At 46.6% G+C, this 27483-nt stretch overlaps 1 protein-coding gene across 1 annotated transcript in view; it reads right to left on the bottom strand.

The window, feature by feature from the left end:
* The window catches only part of NSD2 (nuclear receptor binding SET domain protein 2), a 35873-nt gene extending 22501 nt beyond the window's left edge, over positions 1 to 13372 (bottom strand). Inside the window, exons 1-8 of the mRNA XM_087967622.1 lie at positions 12726 to 13372; positions 7929 to 8106; positions 6885 to 7051; positions 6425 to 6434; positions 5616 to 6064; positions 2980 to 3124; positions 1900 to 1977; positions 607 to 725 (exon numbers count right to left, since the gene is read on the bottom strand). Of these exons, the coding sequence (XP_087823748.1) occupies positions 607 to 725; positions 1900 to 1977; positions 2980 to 3124; positions 5616 to 6064; positions 6425 to 6434; positions 6885 to 7051; positions 7929 to 8106; positions 12726 to 13313 (1734 nt within the window). The 5' untranslated portion in view covers positions 13314 to 13372. The remainder of the gene's footprint in view (positions 1 to 606; positions 726 to 1899; positions 1978 to 2979; positions 3125 to 5615; positions 6065 to 6424; positions 6435 to 6884; positions 7052 to 7928; positions 8107 to 12725) is intronic.
* Positions 13373 to 27483: the final 14111 nt, after the last annotated feature.

Raw genomic sequence — 27483 nt, 5'->3', positions numbered from 1 at the left:
CTATCATACGGCAAAGTTGTAAGAAAAAGAAAAAACACAACGTTTTAAAGGGCTAATAATGCTGCATTCAAGTGAGATTTGAGTTTTCATTTCGAATTCTGCTGGATCTTTAACATTTCTGGATGCATGCATTGTTGCTTCCACACCCGTTCATCAATTTGTTTGACCCTGCATGTGTGAAGTGTTGGATGCAAATATACAATTCAAGATGGAAAAGAAAAACATGACTGGCCATCTATAAAAAATACAGCTGAAAGGGCATTTAAAAAAAATCCCACAGATTCCGCGAGGCAGTTGCTTTTCTGTCTTAGTTGTTCACTTGCACCTCCACTATCATTATGGAAGAAAGATTCAGAGAAGAGACCCACAAATGCAAGATACGAAATCAAATATGTTTTTACGCCCACTGTACATAGTTCGATGTTTTAAAGGGAGCTCTCTGGTTAACCATTCATTTAATGGGTCAGTCCCTCCATTGGTCACTCCATCCAATTAAATCACCCACTCCAGTGAAGCAGAGTGCTATTTTGACAGAACGAAGTCAAACAATCACACTGGTTGCCACCATTCATGGCACACACCCAAATAAGCCAAGAACATAATTACCTTCTGATAATTCTTCTTATCCATTCTCAGCCTTTTTCTAGATGCTTCTTGAACTTCAAAATCTTCTGTGGGTTTCCTTGTCCTCTTTACAGGTTTCCTTTTATTTCCATATAAGTTACCTTGGAGTAGGGATGGGGAAACTTACATGAAAACAGTCTGAGGCTCATTTAGAAATTATCTCGAACCAAAGCAGTTACGTTACTGTTCTAAAACAGCTGGATCATGTTTATTAACCCTAGACATCTTGTGACTCCCAACGTCTCTTATTAAAACTAGCTTTGCGATACACACCTACCAGAGCTGACCTTACATACAAAAACATCCTACACCTATCTGTACATTTCATATTAATTTCTCATTTTAGTTTATAACCAGTAGTTTTGCTTTTGAAGTAACTTTTTAAAAGAAGCACGCTAATGCTGTATAAAGCAATTATCCCATTTCCTGAGAATATTATGTGATAGAACATCAACCTAAGGCTGGGAAAATATAAAGCAATATATGTGTTAAGTGAATTTGTTTTATATAAAGACCAAGGAGGGGAGAAACATTTTAGATAAGAACCGTGAAAAAAAGATTTTTAAGTACCTTGCATATTTATACCTGAAACCAGCGGGTCCGAGTAAAACCCATTTGAAATAATAATAAAGTTCCATGTTACAAACTTTAAGACAGATTATCACAATTAGTTTATATAACCTATTTCACTAATTCTCCTTTGTATGTAAAGATTCTATTCTCTATCCCCGAAATTTCCTATTCAAGTATAACGTAACTTTCTAATTAAATCTTGATTAAAAATCAAGATTCTTCTGCTGGCAATTAAATTTTCTAGCCTCAAAACAGATCTTGCTATCCTATAACACGTTTCTTTTCAAAATGTGTGTGGATAACTGTTCGTTTCCACGTGCCAATCAATGGTGAAGTTTAAGTTCAATGGGAGAAGCTATGACGTAGGCCAAGATTTTGACATAAACTATATCGACATGCAAAAACGGTCTTTCACGGATCCCTAAATGTGCCCCCGAGCCTGAAGGTCATCTTATATCGGTGTAACAAACTGAGGAAGCAAGAGGCATTTTAATTGGATCGTAAGAAGAAACTACCATAAAGCTGGACAGGATTTTGTACTACAGCACTCAAATATTTAATTCAAGATCCATAAAAACGCTAAAACTGAAGGAGCACAACATTTGAGAAAAAGATATATTATTGAGCAGTTACATGAAAGGCACACTTAAGTAAGGGTTACTTAGTTTAAAATCAATATTACACAGCACAAATTTAAATTACTTCTGGATCTTGATCTTCGTTTACGTGATCCTGTAAAGACTTTACGAATGGCCTTGCTCAAACTCCTTGGGGCTGAACCTTGAGAGATACAGAATGTTGTGTAGTCTTGTTTGTTTGCTTTTAAAACCGACACCCACATATTTTATACATTGAGACAAAGCATTCAACTTTCCCCACAAGTTGTCATTTCACACACAAATAACAAAACTGACTATAATTTTAATACATATTGTCCAAAATTGAGAAACCTTCCCAACACACTCTCATTCTTCCCACCTTCCCAAAGCAGGCAACCTAATATCTTAAAGTTTCTGTCACAGTCCAATGATGTTATACAGACTATAATATTAATACTGAGAAACAAAAATATGGCTTTTTTTTTTGTGTGTGTGTGTGTGCACGCCTTTGGGCACATCCACCCTTCCAAACCTGTAGCTCATCAGGATATTTAGCTAAATGCTTTGTGAGGAGGGAGATCTGGCCAGACTCCTGCAGTCTAGCCATGTCCCCCAGCACTACCTCCACCCACGGGCAGCCCTGGAAACATTTTAAGCGTTGGGTGTTTTTGCACATCCACAGATCTCAAGGATTGCAAACCCAGGGACACCGATTCAGCCTCCACTTCAACATCAAAGGCAGGAGTTACGCTTAGAGCGAATGTTTCAAATTTAAAGATTCTAGCTCTTAAATTTCTTTCCAGTCTCCGTAATTCTCATTTCGTCGACAGCGATACAGGCGGCGGCTGCTGCTTAGAGACAGGAGGGGAACGAGACACCAGAATATCTACAATAGATTTACACAGAGCGACTTCGCAGAACAATGACCAAGAAATGTAGACGTGATCGACTTTTCTGATTTAAATTTAAAAAGGAAAAAAAAAGGAAAAAAAAAAAAGAAAAAAAAAAAAAGGAAGAAGAAAGGACTGCATTCACTGCTTTCTCAGCACAACATCCCAAAAATTAGAAAGGGAGACAGTGAAAGCTGATCTTCCCTACAGGCTGTGAACCATGTGCTTAATTAAACATGACTACGTCTATTAAATTTTTTAGTTAGAGTATACTAGCACAGTTTTACGTTTACCAGTGTCTTCTTCACATTTGGGAGAGGTCACTATGGCAAATTTTGTGTTATAGCGTGTTTTCTGTTTTTCACTAAGCATGTTCCACTGTGACTCCAGCAGCTCTTCGATCTCGTCGCACGAGGCCTCGGGGTGCTCGGCCACCACCTGGGCGGGAGAGACAGGAATGAAAGAGGGAAAAGGACCCCCACTCCCAGCTTCCCCCACCCCCCAAAAATCTCAAAAATCCCTCTTGAGAAGGTTTCCCTGCCCCCTCCAATTTATTAGTTTAACTTTTAAAACTTTGTCAGATCACGGACATGTCCCAAGGGTGGTTTTTCAAAAGGTAGCAGGATTTTCTGGGTTTTTCCCCCCCCCTTTGTGGCTCCCAGGAAGCGAAGCGTCTTCAAGGGTGAAAACCAAAAACACCCAAGGAAATCCAGCTGCCTTTTGAAAAATCTCCAGAGTTTAGTTTAGTTTCCTTTATTGTCCTTGCGCCTCGTAGAGCGAAATTAAACACCATCTTCAGTACATGTCATGACCATGAAAATAAACACAAACACACCTCCTTTGCATTCTATACAATTGAATGGAAAACCCCTGATATTGCATGAATATTGCACTCGACAGTAGAATTCCATAGACTTCCTGCCCTGGGATAGAAGCTCTTTTTCAACCTGTTTGTCCTTGTTTTTATTATTGTCCTGTACCGTCTGCCAGGTGGTAATAGTTCAAAAAAAGAAAAAAGGCTGCCCAGGATGAGATGGATCTTTGAGGGTGTTTTGAACTTTCTTAAGGCAGCGGGAGCTCTAAAGCTCTTCCAAAGAGGGGAGAGGGCAGCCCAGGATCCTCTGAGGGGCAATGATGTTAACCCTCTGGAGTGATGTCCTACCTGCCGCTGTGCAAGAGGCAAACCCTACACAAGTGTGCAGTCAGTTAAGACCTAAAAGGTGGACGTGCATTTATCCCATGCAGGTAGAAACTCAACTTGCCAATGCACAGTGCAGGCTAATCCTTCAGGTACCACCGCAACTGAGCCCAAAACTTATGTCAAGCCAAGTGAAATATTTGTTAAGTGAGTTTTGCCCCATTTTATGACCTGTCTTGCCACAGTTGTTAAGGGAATCGCTGCAGTTGTTAAATTAGAAACACAGTTAAGTGGGACACGCAGCCATCGTAAATATGAGTCAGTTGCCAGGCACCTGAATTTTGATCACACGACCAAGGGGGATGCCGCATCGGTCGTAAGTGTGAAAAACGGTCACAAGTCACTTTTTTCAGTGACATCGTAGCATTGAACAGGCACTAAATTAACTGTTGTTAAGTCGAGGACTCCCTGCACCTAAGTGAGACAAATGGTCTATTTTTAAAGTTTTCTCCAAGCCTTTTTCTTTCTTTAAAAAAAAAACTCTTCTGATTCTGCTGCAGGACCCAGATCTTAAAAGGCCCCGTGCAGAAGAGGAATGGGAAGGGGGGGTTTCAGGTGTGCCAATACGACGTCATGCGAAAACCCCTGCAACTGGCAGATAAACACACATAACACAGGTGGCCCCGATTTATGACTGCTCATTTAGTGGCCGTTTGAACTTACCACAGCCCACCCCAGGGGTACTTATGACCCAGCATGCAACAAAATTTCATTTTAATTTATGCCGATTAGCGTACATTTAAAGTGACAATAAAGCTATTCTATTCCATTCTATTCCATTCCTAATTCATATATTATTCTATTCTATTCTATTCTATTCTATTCTATTCTATTCTATTCTATTCTATTCTATCCTATCCTATCCTATTCTAATTCCATTCCATTCTTTCCTACTCTATTCTTATTTTCTTGGGCTTAGTTTTTGGGAAGGAAAATAAGGGACGGGGGAGGAATTCTGCCTCTGCCTCCCAGCATCTATCAGTATTCATCTGGCTAGTGTCCTGTCAGTGTGCGACAGAGTTGATGGCTGTTTGGAAACTGAAACAGTATTTGCTGTGGGAGCACAAAGGAGACAGCAAGGAGCCTGGGCATGGCTTAGCTCAACTGTTCTGTGCTGAAGGTGCTTGGTGCTGTGAAACTGAATCTCCTCTCCTCTGCTTGTGTTTTGCATTTGGAAGAGATTTCTTTTCAGGTGGGGAGGGGGAGTAGAACTCCTTAGCATCAGAGCATGTTAATAATAATACTATAGGAAATACTCTAAATGCTCTGAGGGTCATTTATCAAAATCCTTTCTTAGTGAGCCCCTAGAAGCCAAAAGGAAGATACGGGCCAAATTTCAAGTATGTAGGCTTTACAGTTCTGGAGATTTTGTGATGATGCGTGAGGGGCCTTTCCCTTTTGTATGTATAGGTTCTATCCTGATTGAATACAATTCCATTCTGAATTCTATTTTGTTCCTCAGTTCCAAAATCCTGAGGGCTGCCAACCCCCCAAAACCATCCAACTGTCCGTGTTTACAGCTGTTTATCTCCCAATTTAAACTAAACTCTCCGGTCTGCCACCTTCAGAAGGCGGGACAAGCCCTAGGGATGATCGCAAAGCTTCTTGGTCCCTGGGCGAGGGTGAAGTGCCTGAGAAGGGGGCAAAGGGGGTTCGTGGCCCCCAGGGGACCCCCTCTGGACACCTGAAAAAGGAGGGAAGCCTCCCCACACGGACTCTGAGGACACCAACCTCGTCTCGGTGCTTCTGGCAAAAGACCAAGAACTGGGGGACTCCGTCGCTTTTCCGGCCGCGGGGGGCGTAGGGAATGGCCTTCTTCCGACCGAAAGCCGCCCCCCCTGCGCCTCCTCTCTCCTCCGGGCTTCTTTCGGGAGGGGCGAAGCCTTCCAATTCGCTCGGGCAAAGCGACTTGGTCCTTCTCCCTCTTTTGGCTGGGACGTCGTGTTCTTTGCTGGATTTCAGAGTCTGAGAAAGATCTTCGTCCGAATAAATTTTATCCATCTCTTCCAAGGACCTCACCACGAGTCCAGCCTCCTTTGCCACCTGGGGGTTGAGGACCGGCCTGCCCCTGACGTAAATGAAGGTGTACTTCGCCTTCCTCTCCTCCGTGGGCATGGAGAAGGCGTCTTTGGCCTGCTTGACCCCCATCTCCCACTGGGGACGCAGCTTCCCGACAGCGGCTTCAGCAGCTGCAGGAAAAAGGCGGGGGGGAGAAAAAGAGGCCATGGAGACCAAGAACAGAAGAGGTTCCGCCCCCGTGAATCTTGGGAAAATAACAACAATAACAACAATAATGAATACTAATATTAACACTGATAATATCTAGAACGCCATAACCAAGTTGCTAAAATCACTGGATACCGTGCCCAAAGTTTGGATTTGAGTATAGTAACAACTACTGGGACCATCAGGTTGAGAAGGTTCTGGAGAATGAAAAGGTCAAGATCTTGTGGGACTTCGGAATTCAGACTGACAGGCACTTGGCCCACAACACGCCTGACGTAACGATGGTTGAGAAGAAAAAGGGCTGGTTCATTGACATCGCAATACCTGCTGATGCACAAATTGTAGATACGCAGCAAGGAAAAAATCACAAAGTATCGGGACTTACAAATTGAAGTTGACTGACTTTGGAAAAAGAAATCTTGTGTTATCCCAATTGTGATTGGAGCCCTTGGAGCAATACCTAAAGGGCTGCCTCACTATTTTGGAAATCCTGAATTTATACCCCGATTCTACAAAAAGCCACCCTGCTTGGAACAGCTTATATCCTCCGACGCTACCTGAGCAACTCCTAGGTCCTTGGTTAGGACTCGAGTTGTTGAGCTACCAACCAGCCCCAAAGGCTGTGAATCTCACTAAAGATTAAACAGTGATGATGATGATGATGATGATGATTTCCTCCCTTCGAGATCAAGGCATAACAAAAGCGCTACTGGGAAGCAGGTGAAGCAGCAGCCCAACGATGACCAAGCCCAAAGCAGCACCCAGGAAGGTTACCTTGATCTTCTCGGCTTTGCTAATGGAATGCTTGGCACTTTCCTGGCACAGCTGCTCAAACTGCTCCCCTCCTTTGAAGGCGACCAGGCTTTTTTCAAACACCCAGGCTCGTTCCGGCGCATCCCCAAAAAACTGCACGTGATACTGGCGAAAACTCTTCTTCTGCCCTGAAAATAAGAGAGAAATCAGAGCCTTAGCCCAAGGGAGCCTCATGCAAAGGATGAAACAGCACCTGGCTGTATGAAGTGAAACATTCCCCCCCTGTTTTGCTGCTGAGTTTAATACCAGCCTGGCCTCCGAGTCACGGGTGGGCTTCTCTGTCCTTGGTGACAGCGCCAGGACGGAAGCTGCATTTGGAGAGCTGACCTCCAACCATTGGAAGAACAACCCGACTGAGAAAAACAGAGAATGGCTCCACCTCACATGGCAGAGCGTAAAAACCCTCGGCTAAAAACATTTGAATGTGCAGAAATGAATAGACTGACATTAGAAATTAAAGAAAAAAGAAGAATCTGAATATTACGTGGTATGGGACTTGTTTTATAAATGGCTAGAAAATGAAATTAATTAAAAGGGATTAGACGTAATTATAAAGCTATAAGAGAAACTAGTGTAATAGATATACTGAATATTACTTATATTATATATATGAGAATGTACTGTATATAATATAAGTAACATATTACTTATATATATGGGAACATAGCCAGCAAAAACACGTCCATTTGAGAGAATGGACTTGCTCAACAACGGTGTTTCACGCCTGCTGTAAACATGGTTGGAAGATGAGGCCCGTTTGTATGGGTGCCTCAACTTATGACCAGGACAACAGATGGCTGAAACTCCGGTGCCAATGGTGACTGTTACTCGAGGATCCACACTCTTCCCTGCCTCCTTAAAGCCAATGCAAACGCTTGAAGTAAAGGATTCTGCGTTGGATTTCCCTCTGTGGGCGACCGCCTGAAACCAGGAGCGGCCTAAGAGCAAGATGCCCCCCCCCCCCACCTCCTCTGCCCTCCTTCCCTCCTCCCGCAAAGGACCTACCGTTGAGCTTGGTGAAGCTATGGAGAAGAGGGTCGGTGGAGATCATGCAGGGCCACCACGGGTAGCCGGACACCTTGGACCAGACCACGTCTCCCACGCTGTACTTCAGCAGCTGCACCGTGTCCTCCTTCCCAGGCACCAGAGAAGAATCTTCCTCATCTTCTTCTTCAGCAGAGATCTTGAGGGAAAGGAAACACACCCACGCTCTAGCAAGGAGAACACTTTTACAGCCAAATAAACACAAAACTCCGTGGCTTATTGTTAAGACCAGCGTTACGGGTTCCAGTCTTAACTAAGAGCCCTGGTGGTGCAATGGTTCAAGTGCAGCATTGCAGGCTAAACTCTGCCCACTGCCAGTTCGATCCTGACCAGCTCCAGGTTGACTTAGCCTTCCGTCCTTCCTTCCAAGGTGGATCAAACGGGGACCCAGACTGTTGGGGGTCAAGATGCTGACTCTCTGAAGTGCTTAGAGGGGGCTGGAAAGCACTGGGAAGCGGCATTTACGTCTAAGGGCTATTGATATCTTCCTTCCTTCCTGTTAGAATGCCGTCTTGCAGGTTAACTCTGCCCACTCTTTAGAGTTCGATTCTGACCAGCTCGAGGTTGACTCAGCCTTCCGTCCGGGTAAAATGAGGACCTGGATTGTTGGGGGGCCAGAGGCGGACTCTGTAAACTGCTTAGAGAGGGCTGTGAAACACGGTGAAGTGGAATTTAAGTCTAAGGGCTATTGCTATAGTGCTATTTCCAACCTGAATGTATACAACAAGGGTCTCCAAACTTGGCAAGTTTAAGACGTGTGGACTTCAACTCCCAGAATTCCTGAGCTAACATGACTGGAGGAGGAGGAATTCTGGGAGTTGAAGTCCACACATCTTAAAGCTGCCACATTTGAAGACCCCTGGTATACAACATTCTAGTAGTTTGGAGGCACTTTGGGCTGTTAGGAGAAACAGGTTAGAAAGGCAGCCAAGGTTTCGCTTCTGGTGCTTTGTGAAATCCTCTGAAAAGGGAAAAGGATTGCTCTTTAGGAATGAAAAGGTAGCATACAGGTAGACCTCGGCTTCCGAGCATTCACTTAGTGGCCATTTGAAGGTGCCATGGCACTGAAAAAAGCAACCCATGGCTGTTTCCCCCATGCCCACGGTCACATGACAACCGATGGGAAGTCAGGTTCACTTAACGGCCATGTTATTAACCTAGCAACTGCGGTTATTCACTTAATCCTTGCGGCAAGAACGGTCATAAAAATGAGGCAAAACTCACTTAACAACGATCTTGCTCAGCAACGGAAGTTTTGGGTTCAATTGTGGTTCTGTAAGTCAACGCCTACCTGGGCATCTGAAGAAGAGAGCTTCTTTGTTCGGCTTCTGCGGGGAACTATGGGCCTGGGGTCAGCAATACGGAACGTGCTGCGTTGTTGCTTCAGATGCCAGGGACTTCCAAGGCTTGAAATGAGCCAATTCCTCCTCAGGAAGCGGGAAGCCCGGGCCTGGCGAGGCGCACCTGAAGCCCTCCTGGAGACGGACCGTGTTCAGGAGGGCCCAGTAGCTGCCAGGAGAGTGGCCCCAGAGAGTCAGGGGAATGGGGGGGGCGGGGAAGCTCGGAGGGACCCATAACGGGGTTCAGGACTGGGCTCCACTGCCCTGTGAAACTGGGCCTGACTGGGAAGCAATGCATGGACAAGCCGTAACGATCCTGAACAAGCAGGGACCTTCTCAAGAGGCGTCTTCCAAACGGAGGGGTGTGGTGTGCATTTTTTGTGAAATCTGCCAAGCTGCTTCAGAGTTGTTTCCATCAAAGAAACTGAACGGTCAGCACCACAGCAAAAGCTACCCGGAAACCACGTACACATTGCTACGTTTCAACGTGGGAAACTACAAGACCCGCTGACTAAATCTGACTTTCCTCTCACAAGGATTTTACAAGCAGCAGTGGGTTTACCTGCGACCTGTTCCCTGTGCGTTGCGTTCAGGACCATTTCCAGCCCCTGAATACAAGGACGCCCCGAAGGCAAACCCATCCCAACAAGCCCAAATCAAAGGCCTCACTTCCTAGAGCGCCTCTTGGAGGTCCCTCGTGTCACTTATCATCGAAGTTGGGCTGCACTCAATGGTGCCCATGGCTAGTCTAGGGAAGAGAAGGACCAGGGAGACAGGATAATAGTCTTCCAATATTTGAGGGGCTGCCACAGAATGGAGGGGGTCAAGCTATTGTGTAGCCGCCGCCAAAAAAGCCCATGCAATCCTAAGTTGCATCAACAGAGGGATACAATCGAGATCAAGGGAGGTACTAATACTACTCTGTAAAGCCTTAGTAAGACCACACCTAGAGTACTACATCCAGTTTTGGTCACCACACTATAAACAAGAGGTTGAGACTCTAGAAAGAGTGCAGAGAAGAGCAACCAGGATGATTAGGGGACTGGAGACTAAAACATATGATGAACAGTTGCAGGAACCGGGCCTGGCTAGTCAAGGGAAGAGAAGGACCAGGGGAGACAGGAGAGCAGCCTTCCAGTATTCGAGGGGCTGCCCCAGAGAGGAGGAGGGGGGGGGGGTGTCAAGTTGTTTTCTAAAGCACCTGAAGGCCAAACAAGGAACATTTGAGAGGGGCCCTGGCAGAGAATTTCTGGAGAAAGGCACAAGGAGCTCAGAACCCACTTTCACACAAAACCAAAGCCCTATTTTTGTCTACGGAGATTCTCAGCCACGGTTGTTCCAAAAGGAAGCTGGACTTTCTTGGCTCAGTCGAGACCCCAAAAAGCCCAGTTGCATTTCCTAAAAATCACCTCCGGGATCAAAAGCCCTACTTGGATCAAAATCTCAAGAGGACAGTCTCAACCTCAGGGGGCAGCCGAGGAACCGTCTGCTCCGTCCTACATTGGAGCTACTCTAAACTTGAAAATACATCGAACACCCCCACCCCCACCCCAATCCATGGAGGGAAATGCTGGGAATTCTAACTGGTTCCTGTCCTGAACAGAGATAGAGAAGACAAAGGTAGCTACAATCGGAATAGAGCTGGAAGGGTCCTCGGAGGTCCTCTAGTCCAACCCCCTGCCGAAGCAGGAGACCTTATACAATTTGAGACAAGCGGCTGTCCAGTCTCTTCTTTAAAATCTCCGGTGATGGAGCATCCACAACTTCTGAAGGCAACTTCCACTCAACTGATTCAGGAGAACATGCAGGGACAAGCCATTCCGTGAATTTCGGCTTTTAACACACCCAGTGATGGTAATTGGGGGGGCGGGGGGGGGGGCGAATCCACCCCTTCATAAGACAAAAGCAATGCACGGACTCAGGTTTACGATCATACTAGCTCGATACCCGTCCTTCGCTACGAAACGAGGTGGTCGGGCTTAGTTTTTGGGGAGGAAAAGAAAGAAAAGTCTGCCTCTGCCTCCCAGCATCCATCGGTATTCACCTGACTAGCGTCCTGTCAGTGTGTGAGACAGTTGAGGGCTGTTTGGAAACTGAAAGAGTATTTGCTGGTTGAGCAAGGAGACGGCAAGGAGCCTGGGCGTGGCTTAGCTCAACTGTTCTGCACTAAAGCTGCTTGCTGCTCTGAAAGTGAAAGTGAAACTCCTTTCCTCTGCTTGCTTTTTGCCTTTGGAAGAGATTTCTTTTTTTCAGGTGGGGAGGGGGAGTAGAACTCCTTAGCATCAGAGCATGTTATATATTATATGTTATTATATGTTATTAGGAAATACTAATGCTCCGGTGGTCATTTCAAAAAATTCTCAGTGAGCCCCTAGAAGCCAAGAGGAAGATACGTGCCGAATTTGAAGTTTGTAGGCTTTACGGTTCTGGAGATTTTGTGATGATGCGTGAAGGGTAGTTTGCTTCTATATATATAGAATTCTGCATGTTTAATATTACGCATCCTCATGTATTTAATACTGTATAAGCCATGCATTCAATCAGAGCTATTGACTGATTCCTTGTCTATGTAAACCAGACTTAGCCAAGCACAGCTTTCGTTATCTCTGACCACACCAGGCAAGGGTGGCGGGGCCTGGCATCACTTGTGGCTCAAACTGGGACATGGAAGGCAGCCTCTCCAGGACATCCAGATGAGCTGCTCCCAGGGTGGATAGAAATTGATGATTTTGTTTAAAAAAAAAATGGATTTTTAAAAATTTAAATTGGATTTTTTTTTATTTTTATCAAATTTATTTTAATAAAATGCTTTTGGAATAAAAATCTATCTAAGGATAGTTTTCTATTTAAGATACGTTAATAATTTAGTTTATTCAGCATGAAACGGAGCTTAATTATGTAGCGTGAGGCTGTGCATATTCTGCAATATTTGCATTTTTGGTCAACTCATTCAATGAATCCAAGCTCTGCAAGCTGAGATAACAAGCCCTGCATCGATGCATTCACGCAATTTCGCAGCAGAGATGACGGTTGCTCTTTAAAAATTATGATTCAAATCAAGCTGATTTAAATCAAGCCTTTTTACAGTGATTTAAATCATGATTTAAATTGAGCTGATTGAAATCGAGTCCTCCCTGGCTGGCTACTCCAGCTCTTCCTTCCATTTGTTCGGCTCCACCGTGTCCTTTCACGCTTTCTAGTGCCCTGCCTGCCACCTAAGCTCACCAGCACTCTGTAGCCACCCAAGCTGAACTCAAGGATGTCTTTACATTCTCAGAAACCCTGGACCTATTCAAAGTCTATCAAATTCAAAATCTATCAAAGATTCCTTGGACCGAAGGTCTTAAGACCTGGATTTCAAACAAGCCACAAATTCTGGTCCCCCCCAACAATGGTCAGAGGGGGAAAACAAGGGTACCTTTTCGTCAGAGGAACCGGACGAACTGGACAGCAACGCTGCCTCCACGAAACCGCCTCGCTCCAGCAGGGAGTCGTATTTGATGCTCCTTTTCCTACTTCTCTTCTCCTTGCTTCCCAGATTTGGCTCCGCCTGGGTGACCCCCAGCACGCTGTCGCCACAAATGGAGGACTCAAAGAGGGGCTTCCCGTTCATGTATGTTTTAGTGATTTTCAGTTTAATTTCCGGCGAGCCGTTCTTGGCCGGCGTAGTGTTGGGGGGCGTGGCGGCTTCCCGGAGGTCCTGAGACTCGAAGCGCAGCTTGGCGTCCGGTGTCCCCGACTCCCCGTTGAAGACGCGGCAGGTGAGATCCTGGAGCTTCTCCACGGGGATGAAGGGCAGGGCATCGCGGCCGTTGTATTTTGCCTTGACGTCGTCCTGTAGTGTGGCGGAAAGGTGGCTCTTGCCCAGGTAAACAGAACACTCCCGGTTCACTTCGCAGCCGGGGGGCTTTCCGGGGGGGCTCCCCAGGATCTCGGGGACGGGTTTCATTTTGATGTGATTGGCACCTTTCTTGGGAAGCAACAGCGAGTTACTTTTGAAATCCATCGCAGAGGTTTCCAGTTTATTGATATTTCTGCATAAATAAAGGAATAAAGCACAAAACCGTCTTATTAGTTCTGGAGGATGGCTACTGAGCGTGTTTGGGGAGCCCAATATCACCAAAATAGGCTACCAAAACAATATAAACCAAACCCAACATTTGAGACAGATTCGGTGCTTGTAGCTCCTAAGATAAAATATTCACATTCCCTACTTTTAAAAACCACACTGAATTCTCCTAGCTAATTCTCAGAAGGAGACCAGGAGGCACTTTGAAAGAAAGTAAGTACTAATGTTTTGCTCTTCTGCAGCCTCACAAATAAAAGAACGAGCAGAGGAGGAAGGTATTATTTTGAGCTGTTTTCTTGGAATTTTATTTTATTCCTATTCTGCCTGGGCAGAGGGGGAAGAATACCGACTCATGCCAACCAGGCATTATTGTGGCTGGACAACTTCGCAGGAGGTGTTAAAACAAAGCCCATTAAGAAATACAGGAAAGAATCTAAGGCCTATAAAAATACAGGAGCTAAAGGACGATTACTAATAACAAGGCTCCATCTCAATCCATCCAAGGCACAAAAAAGGCTACAAATAAACAAGAGGCAGATCTTGACAGGAAATTAAAGGATGTGGGATAGAAATGACTCATGCGTTTTCTCTCGTGCAAAAGCTACAAAAGTGCCAGTTGCAAACTAGCATCGGACTCAGCAACTGCTAGGATGTGGAGACCGGGCCGCCTGGTTAAAAGAGATGCCTCCCGGGTCTTCCACCCGCTTCGCAAGGGAAAAAACAACAACCTCTGAGAAATCTTCATCCTAAGGAAGTGATTTACAAGAGGTTCTTCGGGATAAAATGACAAAGGCAAATGGAAAAGATGCAAGTGCAGAACGACTGAGCGACGGCTTCCATTTGGAATGTTGTGCGGATAGGCCTCGAGTTATGACTGGTTGGCGACACATCAAGTGAGTCACATGATGGACTTACAGCTTGATACACAAGCATAAGGGGCAGATCTGCATTAGGTCGAATGTGGAGGTGGTGCAGAATCCAGCATTGCAGGCAAACTCTGCCCACTGCCAGGAGTTCAATCCCGACCGGCTCCAAGTTTGACTCAGCCTTCCGAACTGGGTCAAATGAGGGCCCAGACTGTTGGAGGCAAGACACTGGGGCTCTGTAAACCGCTAAGAGAGGGCTGTGAAGCACTGCAAAGCGGTATATAAGTCTAAGTGCTATTGCTACTACCGTGTTTCTCATATAATAAGGCCGGGTCTTATTTTTTTTTGAGCCCCGAAAAAATGGCTAGGCTGTCTTTTCGGAGGTGACTTAATTCCCCCCCCTTGCATCTTTGGGCGGGCGGGCAGCGACGGCTTGGATGTTGACCTCGGCGTTGGTGGGGCACCGTATCGGGGTCAACGCAGGCAGCACCATATCCAGGTGTGCAACAAAAGTACTTCCTAACGGCAAGCCCCCCCACCATTTCGCATGTTTTAATATAGGCCTTAATTTGGGGGGAGGGGCTTAATTTCATTTCATGCCTATAAAACATGCTGGGACTTCCTATTGGGGGAGGTCATATTGTTGGAGAAACAGGGTATCTGTCATTGATAAATGCAATAAATGTCAGCTCGGGACTGAAAAGCATGGAAGCTGAACTTAAATTCTTTTTTTAATTTGTGAAAAGGCTCCCGTTGAATCCTTCCCTTTGTCTGTTTATCTCTACAAGGTGACCTCCCAGCATCAAAAGCAGAACGCCCGAGAATATTTATAACAAGAGAGGGTAATCAGGGGGTGGCCGTGCGAAGGAGCGTCGGCCAAGGGCTCTTCCTCCCGCCTCCCTCTGGGGCTTGCTGGATGGAGGCAGAGGGACGCCGTGGGTTGGAGCAGAAAGTAGGGCACCAGACGAGCAGGGCTGCCTACGGAGAGCAAAGGGAGAGACACCAACCACGAGAGATTTGGGTACGAATGTGTTTAAATTCATACAACACCATCAGCTAAGCATGTATGGCAGGTCGCCCAAACAGAAGGAAAGCTTGCAAATATCCCAACAATGTTCAGACATGCCCACAAGCTTAAATAACACAAATAAGCACACATTTCTGAACGTGCAAATCCCCCCCAAACGGTCTCCCCAGATGAATTACCAACATCGGAAACATGATCACGGCAGCAGAAGAACCCTTGAATTGGAAATATGTGTACAAAGTCAAATAAAAATAATAATAACCCTAGCATGCAACTGTGATATTCTCTCGGTGTGTGATGTCTATGTACATGCATCATTTTGTACCTAGATTTACTAACAGGACATAACATGGAATTATATTGTTCTGCTGAGCTGCAACAGCTACATGCTGGAAAAGAAGAAAGGCAACTGCCTGAAAATCTTGACAAAGACACCTTGACCTGTCTTGACACACAGGCTCCCATTCTGTGGTATATTTATAGTAATTAAGGTTGATCTAACAAAGTAGAAGTTAGGAAACGATTTAAACATTTATCTTTCAGCTATGCAATAGATCAAGTTCACCCTTCCCGTTTAAAAATACAGCTTTGCATTTGTTTACTTCCCATGGAAAGGTTTTATTTTTATAAAGTTCCAAGCTTCCAATGTTTTTTTTTAAATAATACCGATGTTCACATGGGGATGCAATGAGCCATGATCTCTGCTTTCAGGATCCAAGTTCTGAAATTCCATCCAGCAGCTCACTGTGCACCCCCAACGATCACCGGTCCTCATCGGGTAACCAGATCAATCCTTGTCATAAATCAGAAGAGGGCAACTGGTAGGCCCAGAACCTCTTTATGGGGACTCCACAGCTCTTTTGGAATACTAAATATTCCAAATATTTGGAATATGTATGGAATATATATGGATAGCAAATTTGGAATACGCTATCCAAATCTGATGGTCGAAAACCTCTGGTGTAATTATCTTACGACTGAAACAAGAAACTCACAGAAAACATCCTAAGTCCTAGAAGCATACAAAAATGCACAGCGAGGCGGGGGGGAAACCCTACAAAATGGCAGACCCTCCAAGAGCAAGCAATTCATGAAGACCTCAGAAGGACCCCAAGAATCTCACCCTGCAATCGTTTTCACAATCCTACTTTTCAAGAAATAAATTGTGTGTATACAGACCGGGTCTGCAAGGTAAACAGAAACATCTACCTAAAACTTAGGCTGTTGCAGCAAAAGCCCCTACAAACTTAACAGAGAAGATGGGAACCAAGAAACCAAAGCATAGACTTTAGCTTTAGAGTTTAATTTAGTTGTTTCCAAATTAGCCTAATAAAAATGGGCAGAGATTTGCTGTAATAATGGGGTAAGCCCAACTTCACAAATGAAATTGCTCATTTTTCGATTTAGTTGTAACGGTACATTGTTGTAAGTTCAGGACTGAAAACCGTGGAAGCTGAACTTAATTTTGTTTTTTTAATTTGTGAAAAGGCTCCTGTCGAACCTGGTAGCTTGACAGAAGGTTGAGTCTGTTTCAAAGAATGCCACATCGCTAACAATTATCCCATTCATTCCGCTCACAGATGGACCACCTCTTCAGATCTCTTTTAATATATAAAGAGCCGCGTCTCCTTTGATTGCAAGCTAGACCCAAACAATTGAAGTTCATCTGCAGAGTGATTTTTTTCATTTGAAATCCAGGAATTAGTGCTCCAGGGTTGCCTTTTAAGGACAGGAAGCTGAAATGTAAAATATAAAGCTGTGTTTTCTAATTGTTGCAGCTACTGAATAGGTGGATATACCCCAGACTTCTAAGCTACGGCCATGTTGACTGGAGAATTAAGCCATGAAACGCTAATCTAAACCGTTTCAAAGAACAATGCAACATGCAATTATGGGGGGTTTGCTGTTTTTTAAATTAGAGGTTCTAGGTTACCTGGATCCAATTACAACTCCTACTGTTGTTGATGATAACTTATCCATAGGCTACTAACACTTCCCCAGAGCTTCTAGAGGCAGATCTGGGCATCACGGGGTAAAATGCTTTGACCTGAGGGGCCTCAAAGAGGTTGACTTTCAGAATGGGTCCAATATCTGGGACCCATAAACTCCTGTGAAGTTGAAATCTGGCTGGTTTTATTAAACGTTATAACATAAACACGATAATAAAACAGCTCATGATCATCATACACAATATCATTAAAAACATTTCCTGCGCTGATGTTTGACTGGGCTTTACAGGGTCAACATGAGCTTCTTTCAAGGCAGACAACTCTATGGATCTACTCCAAAGCTGGACATTAGAAGCCCTGTTAATGTTTGTAACCGTTGAGGAAACTGGAAGGAAGTTATTTCTGAAACGGTAAGCCAAAGAGCCACAGGTCATCTAGCTAAAACTATATATTTGCACCAAAGACAAATTCCATGTCCAATCACAAAGAATTCTATTCTATTTCTATTCCATTCTAACTCACGTTTCCATGCAATCAGGGTGAGAACAGCCACTGAACCTAACTCACTGCTTAGTACAGAATCCAAATTCAAGGGTCCCACCCAAATGGCTATCCAGGGTCTGCATATATCCAAAGAAAATGAAGCCCAACATCTCTCTTGCAAAGTGGGTTCCATAACTGAAGCCGAGCATTCCGTAATATTTCACTGAAACCTGCTTCCCCGTAACTTCAAAGCAAGCTCTGAGGCCCTACAATAAGAGTTCTGACCAACTTCTTGCAATATCTTTTCTGGTATAGGAAGAGTGTTGTAATATCCCAAGTGAACAGGCCCAACCCCTTCAATGTCTCTCCGTATGACTTAATTTCTCGTCCTCCTCAGAGCTTATTTGTTCTGCTAAATCCTTCAAGGCGATGCTTAGGGATAGACGAAATACTCAAGGGAAACATTGATCAGTGGAAAATATACTTATTCCCCATTATTTCTACTCTTGAACCCTAACATGGCCAAAATAGACCGGGCGTGGAGGAAGAAAGCAAAGGTGGGGCCAGATAGATGGTTGGAAGAATGAGATCCTAACCACCACAACTGGCATCACTGAGCAGTGGGGTCCAGGTGAGGTTTCACCTAATGACGCTTTGTTTAGTGACAAAAATTCCAATCCCGATTGGGGCGCTAAGTGAAAACTCCTTGTACGGCGACACCATTCCTGTTCTTGTTTCCTTACTGCAATTAATCTCTCTTCAACTTCATTCCGAGATTATCAGCCCACTATGATTTTGTAAAAATTGTATTTGTCTTCTGCGTTACTGGCTATGCTGTCAAGATTTCTTCCTTCTGCTCTTTTATACCAGCTGTTAACAAAACATACCGAAGAATGCAGGATTCAAGATGTGCCTGTACATTTATTTATCACCAAAGATGCCCAAGACGTAACGGTCGGGCATTCCACTCAATACTTTTTCTCCAATTTTACCAGGCGTCCTTGATAAGAACTTTGGTATTCCCCCCCCCCCCCAATCTCACCATTCTGCCCCCACTTAACTAGCCTGTTAATCAGTGTGTCCTGTAACGGGTTGCTTTGTCAAGGCATCTACAGCATTTCCATAATCTACTAAGGAAACAACTGGATCGAGAAATGAGGTAAGGTTGGTCTGAAAAGATCTGTTCTTGGTAAGGTCATTGCCTGGCAACTCCTGAATTAACTCCGTGCCTTTAGGATCCACTCTAGAATTTTCTCCCTTATTGGGCTTTGCAGACAGGACTCGAATTGGGCTCCTCCAGCTCTTCGTGGCGACCTCTGCAGTTCCTCGGCTCTCTAGCCCCTCACAGGGTCTCAAATGTTCACTCAGCTTGACCCAGAAGTGCCCTCCTTTTGACAGGATTAAAAACGGAGTGATCCAGGCCCAGTCCACAAAGACGACAACGTTGTGTTGCCTGGGCACACTGATGCCACCCAGTGTACTGGGCATCTACTGTATTTTCTGGATCTGTATTATGCCTCGGTAGTTTATTATACGACTGTTTGATTATGTCCTCTTGAACTCTTGTAGCAGTGCAGATACATTCCATAATATGGATATCTCAGCATTCACCTGGCCGTGGGAATTCGAGCTCATTCTAGACAGCTGTGGTCTTCCCTCTGCGGTACTAAGTTAAGGACTGGACGTAATGAATTCTATTCAACAAAAATAGCCTTCTATCTTAAAAAAGAAAAGGAAGGTAAAAATTACTGCCTATTTTTTCTTCCCTTTCTCAGAAATTTCATACCTTGGAGTAACAAAGCATATGTATCATAGGGCTGGAAGGGACCGTAGAGGTCTTCTAGTCCAACCCCTGCTCAAGGCAGACGACCTTCTACCATCCCAATCAAACCGCCTCCTTCTGAAACCCTCCAGTGATGGTTCTCACGGTCTGCAAGCTTCTCCTTAGCTCCAGGTCGGATCCCTCTTTAAGGGAGCCTCCGTCCGTTACTTCCTGTCGCGCCCTCTGGGGCTTTGCCATTCATCACACGCTTTGGCCCCCAGACTGAAGCGGACACGAAAGGACAGAAAAATGAAATTGCAAATGGAAGTGCACCTTTCTTAATCTTATTTTGCCTTTTAACCATTTTAGTTGTCTGTGTTATTTTAAGAAGTTTAGATGCAGGGGAAATTCTGGGAGTTGAAGTCCGCAAGTCTGAAAGTTGTCACGGTTAAGAACTCAGGTCTATTGTGGCAAAAAAACCAAAAGTCTGATTATTTGAAAATAGAAAATATAGAATAATAAGAGTTGGAAGGGATCTTGGAGGTCTTCTAGTCCAACCCCCTGCTTAGGCAGGAAACCCTCCACCACTTCAGACAAATGGTTATCCAACATTTGAATAAGAGGGAATATATGGAAAAAAGACGTTAGATCTTCCTCTTACAATGCATTGCCTCAAATGAAGATTTTTAAAAGCTTTCCAGCCCAGCCTAATTTTATTATGATGCGAGCATGTGTGCAACAAGGCAGAAACATGCACACCATTGCAAAGCCTAAGTAACCAATACTGTGCAACACAGGCAATCAAGCTTTGGCCTATCCATAAAGAAAAGAGATAAATATCAAATATGATTATGAACAGGAGACAGGATGACGGATTCCTGACAGCAGAAAAGTTGCCATTGCATCAAGTCAACTGAAGGTTTGTGGTAGTGGGTGACTCACAACTCTGAGCAACCGAAACAAATCTGTGCCAACTACATTCATCGGTATGTGAAACACGCTGTTTGCCAGGAGCAAATATTAAGGATGTGACAAAATGATTTCCAGTACTTACTGAGCCCCTGCCAATAATTCCTCCCCCCCCCCCTCCACCCCCGGCTAATTCCCATAGGCATAAAATGGTGTTTTTTAAAAAAAAAACATAAAAATGTGAAGCACCATGGGTTTTGGAGTTTTAGAGGGGAAAAGCCTGGAGCACGATAGTCTCCATCAGCCAACCTCTTCATGGAAGACAATTAAGCAGCTTAACTTACAACCACAACTGAGGCCTAAATTTATGTTGCTAAGTGAGAAATTTGTTAAATGAGTTTTGCCCTGTTTTAAGACTTTTCTTGCCACCTTTGTTAAGTGAATCACCCCACTTGTTAAATTGCAGTTAAGTGAATTTCCTTGGTTGTTTTCTTGCAAACATCTCATTACCCAAGTTAGATAACATCATCAGCTCTAGACAGGACTCCCTTTTAGCACTGATGATGTTACCTAGTTGGGTCATGAAACGTCTGCAAGGAAACCACCAAGCTCAGAGAGAAGCGAGGACCCCACAGTCCTCCTTCTCTTCCTCCTCCTTCCCCTCTTCCTCCTTCTCTCTTCTAACACTGATGATGTTACCTAGTTGGGTCATGAAACGTCCGCAAGGAAACCACCAAGCTCAGAGAGCAGCGAGGGCTGTGCACTTCAACCCTTCAGCTACAAATATCTTCCTTTATTGGGACATTTTAGACTACACAGACTGTAAAAAATTGGAAGACCTTGTCGCTTGATCCAAGGTCTCCAGATGCAGGGGCAAAAGGACTAGCAAAAATGAAATTAAATAAAATAATGCCACTCCCTCCCCAGATCAGAAAGGCTTTTAAACTCAGCCTCTACGGATGCTTTTTTAATTCAGGGACAAAAACCCTATTGAGGAAGGGGCGCGAGAACATCGATTTCCTTTCTCTGTGCAAACTCTGGGGAATAAATAAAAATGTTGGAACAAGCAAGGCAGACTTGGCATTTCTAGCACCAGAAAGCAAGCCTCGTTTAATAAATGCAGTCTGATGGGATGAATCCCATGATGAGATGCAAGCAACGGAAGGAGAAATTTAAAAAAAAAACACCTACCCCAAAAGAACTGACAGAAAAAAAAGGGAGAAGTTGCAGTCCTCATCTTAGCAAACTGTCCAAATTTATGAATTACCTGCAAAAAGGGTAACTTACCACCCAGATCCAAGTTTGAGTGTTGCCCCTCCTGAAGTCACGTGACCACATTTCAGCCGCTCAGCAACATGGCCGCATTTACCGCCATTTTAAGTCACACGACCACATTTTTAGAGAAAGCCAACACTTCTAATTTTTGGCACAGCAGAAAATGAATTTGCTTAATGTGATGTTCAACAGCCAGCGCAAAAAAAAAAAAAAAAGGTTTAAAAATCAGGTTTAGTCCTGTTGACAATCCATTTTACGACCGTTACGACATACAACCCTAATTGGCAGGCTCCATTAGGGTCGTGGGATCTACCTGTATTTTTAAAAATCCATTACCTTCTGCAAGGGAATAAAACCAGATTAACTCCACAGGATTGAAATAAGCGGATGGAATACATACAAAGGAACACAGGTATTCCTTGATTTATGACCACAACGGAACCCAAAATTTCTGTTGCTAAGCGAGGTAGTTGAGTTTCCCATTTTATGAGCTGTCTTCTCACAGTTAAGTGAATCATTGCAGTTAAGTTAGTGACACGGTCGTTAAGTGAACCTGGCTTCCCCATTGACTGTGTTTGTCAGGCGGTCACAAAAGGGGATGCTGCAACCGTCATAAATATGAGGCATTGCCGAGCGCCTGAATCTCGACCACAGGGATGACCGCAACAATCATTGAGGGTGAAAAACCGCCACAAGTCACATTTTTAGTGCCACTGTAACTCCGAACGGTCACTAAACGAATGGCCGTTGAGTCGAGGACTACCTATAGAGCTGCTGGGGTGTATTGCCCATGGTTTCCAACCAGCAAGTATCTGTTTTTGCAAGAAGTCCTGGTGGAAGAGATGAATTATCTTGACATCCTCGGGACACCGGTTGGTTCTGCCAGACAAATTCCTCTCAGGAAATTCCCAATTTATCTCACTGGAAACTTTCTCTTTCAGGGAGCAAAGGGACATATGCAACAAGTCAGACAGACTTACGCTTTAGGGACACCTAAGATGGGGGAATGGGAGCAGCAGCAGGGATGTTGGTTGCATGAACGGAGGAAGAATCAAGAGAAAAGACGCAATCTTGCTTAGGAAAACAGTCAGGAAATACCCATTTACTTTCTAAATCTCTAGGACCAGATAAACTGTAAACCTTGGAGACTTTAAGATGGGTGGACTTCAACTCCCAGAATTCCCCAGCCAGCTGTGCTATGCTGGGGAATTCTGGGAGTTGAAGTCCACCCACCTTGAAGTCGCCAAGGTGGCTAAAGAAACTTGATGATCTGCAGTTCATAAAAGAAATTAAAGCTTGAAAATCATGCAGTCAGTGTTAGTAATCAGGAAGGGTTAGTCAGAAACAAATCTTTTGAGGCCAACCGTATCTTATTTCTTGATTCCTTAGCAGATTGTGGGTGAGATGACAGGATAATTTACAGGACTATATATCGTCAATTCACAATCCACGCAATCGGCCATCCCTGTGAAACTGAAGTACCATCAAACACGGCACCACACAATTCTATGTAGGGCCTTATGCTGTCCTGCACCATTTTTTAATTCATAATTTGGATGAGTTCATGGAGAAAAGGACTGCAAATGATTCATAAGATGTGAATTGAACCTTGTGTCTTGTGTGCGAGACCAAACCACTAATTAAAGTAACGTATATTTTTTCAGGAATTTCCAAAAACCTAAAAAAATGCTGCTACTTGAGGGATCCAGGAGCCAAAGTTAACTCTTGAAGCAACAGCATCTTGATTTGCCAAACAAACAAACAAACCCTCCACAAAAACCCTCCTTACTGGGGAGAAGGGCAGCAGATGAATTCAATAAATAAACATAAATAAGTTGTCCCGTCTTACTGACTGGCACAGATTAATTCCAAATTGGGGTGTTTTTTTAAAAAATGAGCACAGATTTAATGTTTATCAAAAGTGGCGTGAGAAATCCAATTTTGATACATAGAACAAAAAAAATTCATTCATTTAAAATGTTAAGTTGATGGCCAAAATCGGGCCAATAAGTATCAAGTCCTGGGGATAAAGCTGCCGGCTCTTTGTCAGGAGCTCTCTTACATGACCAACTGGAGGAGAGAAACTCCTGAGAGAACAAAAAGATGCCCGGGAGAGGTTTCTGGAACTTTTAGGGGCCCTTAGAGCCATCGGCCCCAGGTTGGAGACACATCCCTCAATAAACAAAGGCTGGAACCACCACATGGGCTTTGGGGTGGGGTGGGGAGTTTCCACACCTGTTAAAGCATTAAAGCAGAATTCACAAAGGGAAAGTGGGGGGAGGGGTTAGGTTTGTGTCTGTCCAGCACCGGGCAAACCCGGACTGCGGTTCTGAGCATTTCCTGGGTATTCCAAGGGTTGCAAAAGGGGACCCGGAGGATCCGGGGCCTGCTGTCATAGCTACTCCAAGGAAAGGTTTATTGGAAGAGGGGGAGTCCAAAGGCGGAGGGTGTTTGGGCTCCCCCCCGAGAGGCTCTTTTTCGGCCTGCCAGCGCTCCCCTCACTCCCTCGTGCACAAAGCAGCCCCAGCAAGACGGGATGCTGCAGGCTCCGAAGGCCCCCTTGAAAGCAGCTGCGTCTCCTCCTCCGCCTCCGGGAACTCCATCTTGTCCCCCATCCCAGCCCCACAGGGGCCCTCGGAAGGATGCCAGCTGCCCCACCTCGGGATCAGGGAGACGGGTCCAGGATGGTCGAGCCCATAGAAGGGCCCCGGGACCCCAGGGCCTTCCACGGCGCCCCCTTCTGAGGCTGCTCCCCCTCCCTTTCCCTCAAGGGGGCCAGGGAGGGAGGCGGGTCCGGCGCCCCCCCAGAGCTGCCCGCGGGGCTTCAGGCGGACCGGCCAGCCAGGCTCCACGCGCGGCCACCCGGGAGCGGCCCCGACGCTGCGCCCCATCCATACAAAGGCGCGCAGCCCTCGCGGCTCTCCGGACGGTCGCTCGGCCGGAATCCCCCCGCCGACACGCGCTTCGGTCTCGCCCCGGGAAGAAGAAGGAGGAGGCAGGCAGGCAGGCAGGCAGGGACCCTCCTCCGCCGCCTCCTCCGCGGGGGAAGAAGGAGGGAAGGAGCCACGCGGGAAGGCAGGCAGGGCGCCCGGCACGCAGCAGCCTCGCCGCCCCGGGGACCCTCCGCCCGCAGAGGGGAGAGCGGCGGAGGAAGGGCGGCCGGCGGGCGGGCCTGCGGGGGAGCCGCTTCCCCGGGAGAGGCGGAGGGCGCCGGGCCTGCCGCGCATCGCCCCTGCGCCCCCGCACTGCCCGGGCCGCCCAAGAAAGAGCCGCTGCACGTGGCTGGGTCCCCTCGCTCGCCCCGCATCGCCCCCCCCCGCCCGGAGAACGGAGCCATCATGGCTTCCCCGCCGCCCCGGAGCCTTCCCGCCCAGCGCCCCCCGCCGCCGCGCCCCGCCGCCGCCGGAGGGAGGGAGGGAGGGAGGGAGGGGGCGCCTGCACTGACCTGGCTGCCGGGGAGCCGTCTGGGCGGGAGGGAAGGAGGGAGGGAGGGAGGGGGCGCCTGGGGGCCGCCTGGCGCTGGGCCGGGCTGGGGTGCCGCTGCTCCGGCTGCCTCTCCGCCGCCGCCGCCGCCCCCCGGCCGGCCGCCCAACCGCCCCGCGGACCCGCCTCCTCCTCCTCCTCCTCCTCCCGCTGCTCTTCGCCCGCCGAAACCAGCGCGAAAAATGCCCCGCGTTGATTGGCTGCCGGGCCGCCTTCGCGCCGCCGGACCCGCCGCGCCCCATTCAAACCCGCCGCCGCCGCCGCCGAGCCCGGACCGATGGCCCCGGGTGCCCCCCGGCTCCCTCCCGCCCCCGGCTCACCCCGCATGCAGGGCCGCTTCTCCTGCTCCCGTTTCTCCGCCTGGAAGGGGCCGCGCCTCCTCCTCCTCCTCCTCCTGCAGGGAAAGAGCGCTGCCCGCCTGGGGGTCCCGCCTGCAGCGCCAGCCCCGGCCCGGAGAGCGCTTCTGGCCCCGCGGGAGCCCCGCATGGGCAGCCCCCTTCCTCCCCTCCCGGCACAAAGGGCCGCCTCTTGCACCACAAAGGGCCCGGAGAAGCCCCTGCTGCGCCCCCTCCTGCTGCAGAGCCTTCTGGCCTGGGGGCAGGGAAGAGGGAAGGGCCCGGCCTGGAGGGCCCCCCGGGCATGGGACCCCCCTCCTTCCCAGCCTCTGGCCGGGCCTGCTCAGCCCCCAGAAGCGGCCCTGCTCAGCTCCGCCACAGCTGCCCCAGAGGCCCTGCAGGCGATTGTGGGGGGTCAGCTGGGAGGGTTTGAAGTGGGGGTCCGGACCCAAGTCCCAGCAGCCGCCCTTTGCAGGGAGGGCCCCCCAGGGTGGGGGATTCCTGGCACCCGGTTCTCCTCCTGGAAGGTTGTGATTGCAAAGACCCCACCCCAGTCACGGGTGGGCTGGTTGTCCTGAAGAAGGAAGACCCAGGAAAACTGATGCTCCTTGGGACCCGATTTCAAAGGCCAGAAAGAAAGAAAGAAAGAGACAGACATGGAAAGGGAAGCTGCAGGAGGGGCAGATAAAATCCCAGAAGAGGAAGAAGGCAAGAGAGCAGAGATCCTGGCTGGGGGATCCAGGCAAGAAGGCGAGGGCCAGGCCTTGGAAGCCAGGTGCCGTGGGCAGAATCGAGAGTTTTCGCACAGGTAGGCCTCGGCTTATGACCACAATTGAGTCCAAAATTTTTGTTGCTGGGTGAGAAATTCATCCAGTGAGCATTGTTCCATTTTACGACTTCTCTTGCCACATCGTTAAATTGAATCGCTGCAGCTCTTAAACCCGGTTGGGAAGCGAATCTGGCTTCCCCGTTGATTTCGCTTACCAGAAAGTTGCAAAAAACGTGACCCTGGACACGCAACCCTCATAAATGTGAGTCGGTTGTCAAGCTTCCCAATGTAAACCTGCCATTGTTTTGGGGTAAGGGCACAGCTGCCCTCCCCAGGTGCCCTTGGGCTTCAATGGTTTTGGTTCGTTTGTTTTAATTACGGTATATGTGGATGGATATTTTGTAACTGTAAGCACCCCCAGACTCGCCCTAGGATAAGATGAGCAGCCAAAAACAATTATAAATAAATAATAGATAAATAATAATCTCCCTCAGAGAAATTGGTTGAATGCATACGTAAATGCATACGTAAAATACCATGGAGGGAAAGAGAGGCTACTCCTTCATCCTGGACTTCCCTTTTTTTGTGTGTCTCCATATCAGATTCTTTATTTCCGCTTCCAACTTTCATAATCCAATCCTTAACTGTAATTTTATCTGAAGCCTCCAAAGTTTTGTTTGTTTCCATGGCAAATAAAGTAAATAAATAATTCACTTTTGGGTCAGTATGTGCTTTGATCAGCATGTTTGTCTTGAGTGCTATGTAAAATCAATCGTTGGTTTGCTACAATTTATTATTTCTGAAGCCAGTTGCAGCTCACTCGGCAGATAACAAATCACGGCTTCTTATGAGGCTTGAGAACCAGAGGCTTCATGGATGCCTAGAGGGGCCTCTTTTCCTGTAGTGACTTGGAACCAGGAATGCCTTCGCCTTTTCCTTTCTCCCAGGGTGCAAAGTACAAATTCACCACGAAAATCAGGATTCCCCTCCTACAGTATCAGTGGCCTGCCTCGATTCTTTTAAATGGCTACAGTTTTTCTAGGCCATCTAAATTAATTGCAAAGCTTTTGAGTTTCCAGGAACTCTCTGGGTAGATAACAACAGAAGAAAAAAGGAGAAATAAAAAAGAAAATGTTCTGCCTTAGAGGGAAGAGTGACTGGCTTTCCTGTTGAAAAAGGGGATCACGTGAGCCCGGACTCTGCGACTGTCATCAACACGAGCCAGCTGCCCCAACACGTGAATATTGGT

Source organism: Notechis scutatus, chromosome 5, assembly GCF_049901735.1.
Source record: "Notechis scutatus isolate UNSWTSFEM ecotype Mainland chromosome 5, rNotScu1.2, whole genome shotgun sequence".
NCBI classification, from domain to species: domain Eukaryota; kingdom Metazoa; phylum Chordata; class Lepidosauria; order Squamata; family Elapidae; genus Notechis; species Notechis scutatus.
Note: the sequence above shows the minus strand (reverse complement) of the source record. Positions and strands in the feature narration are given on the sequence as shown.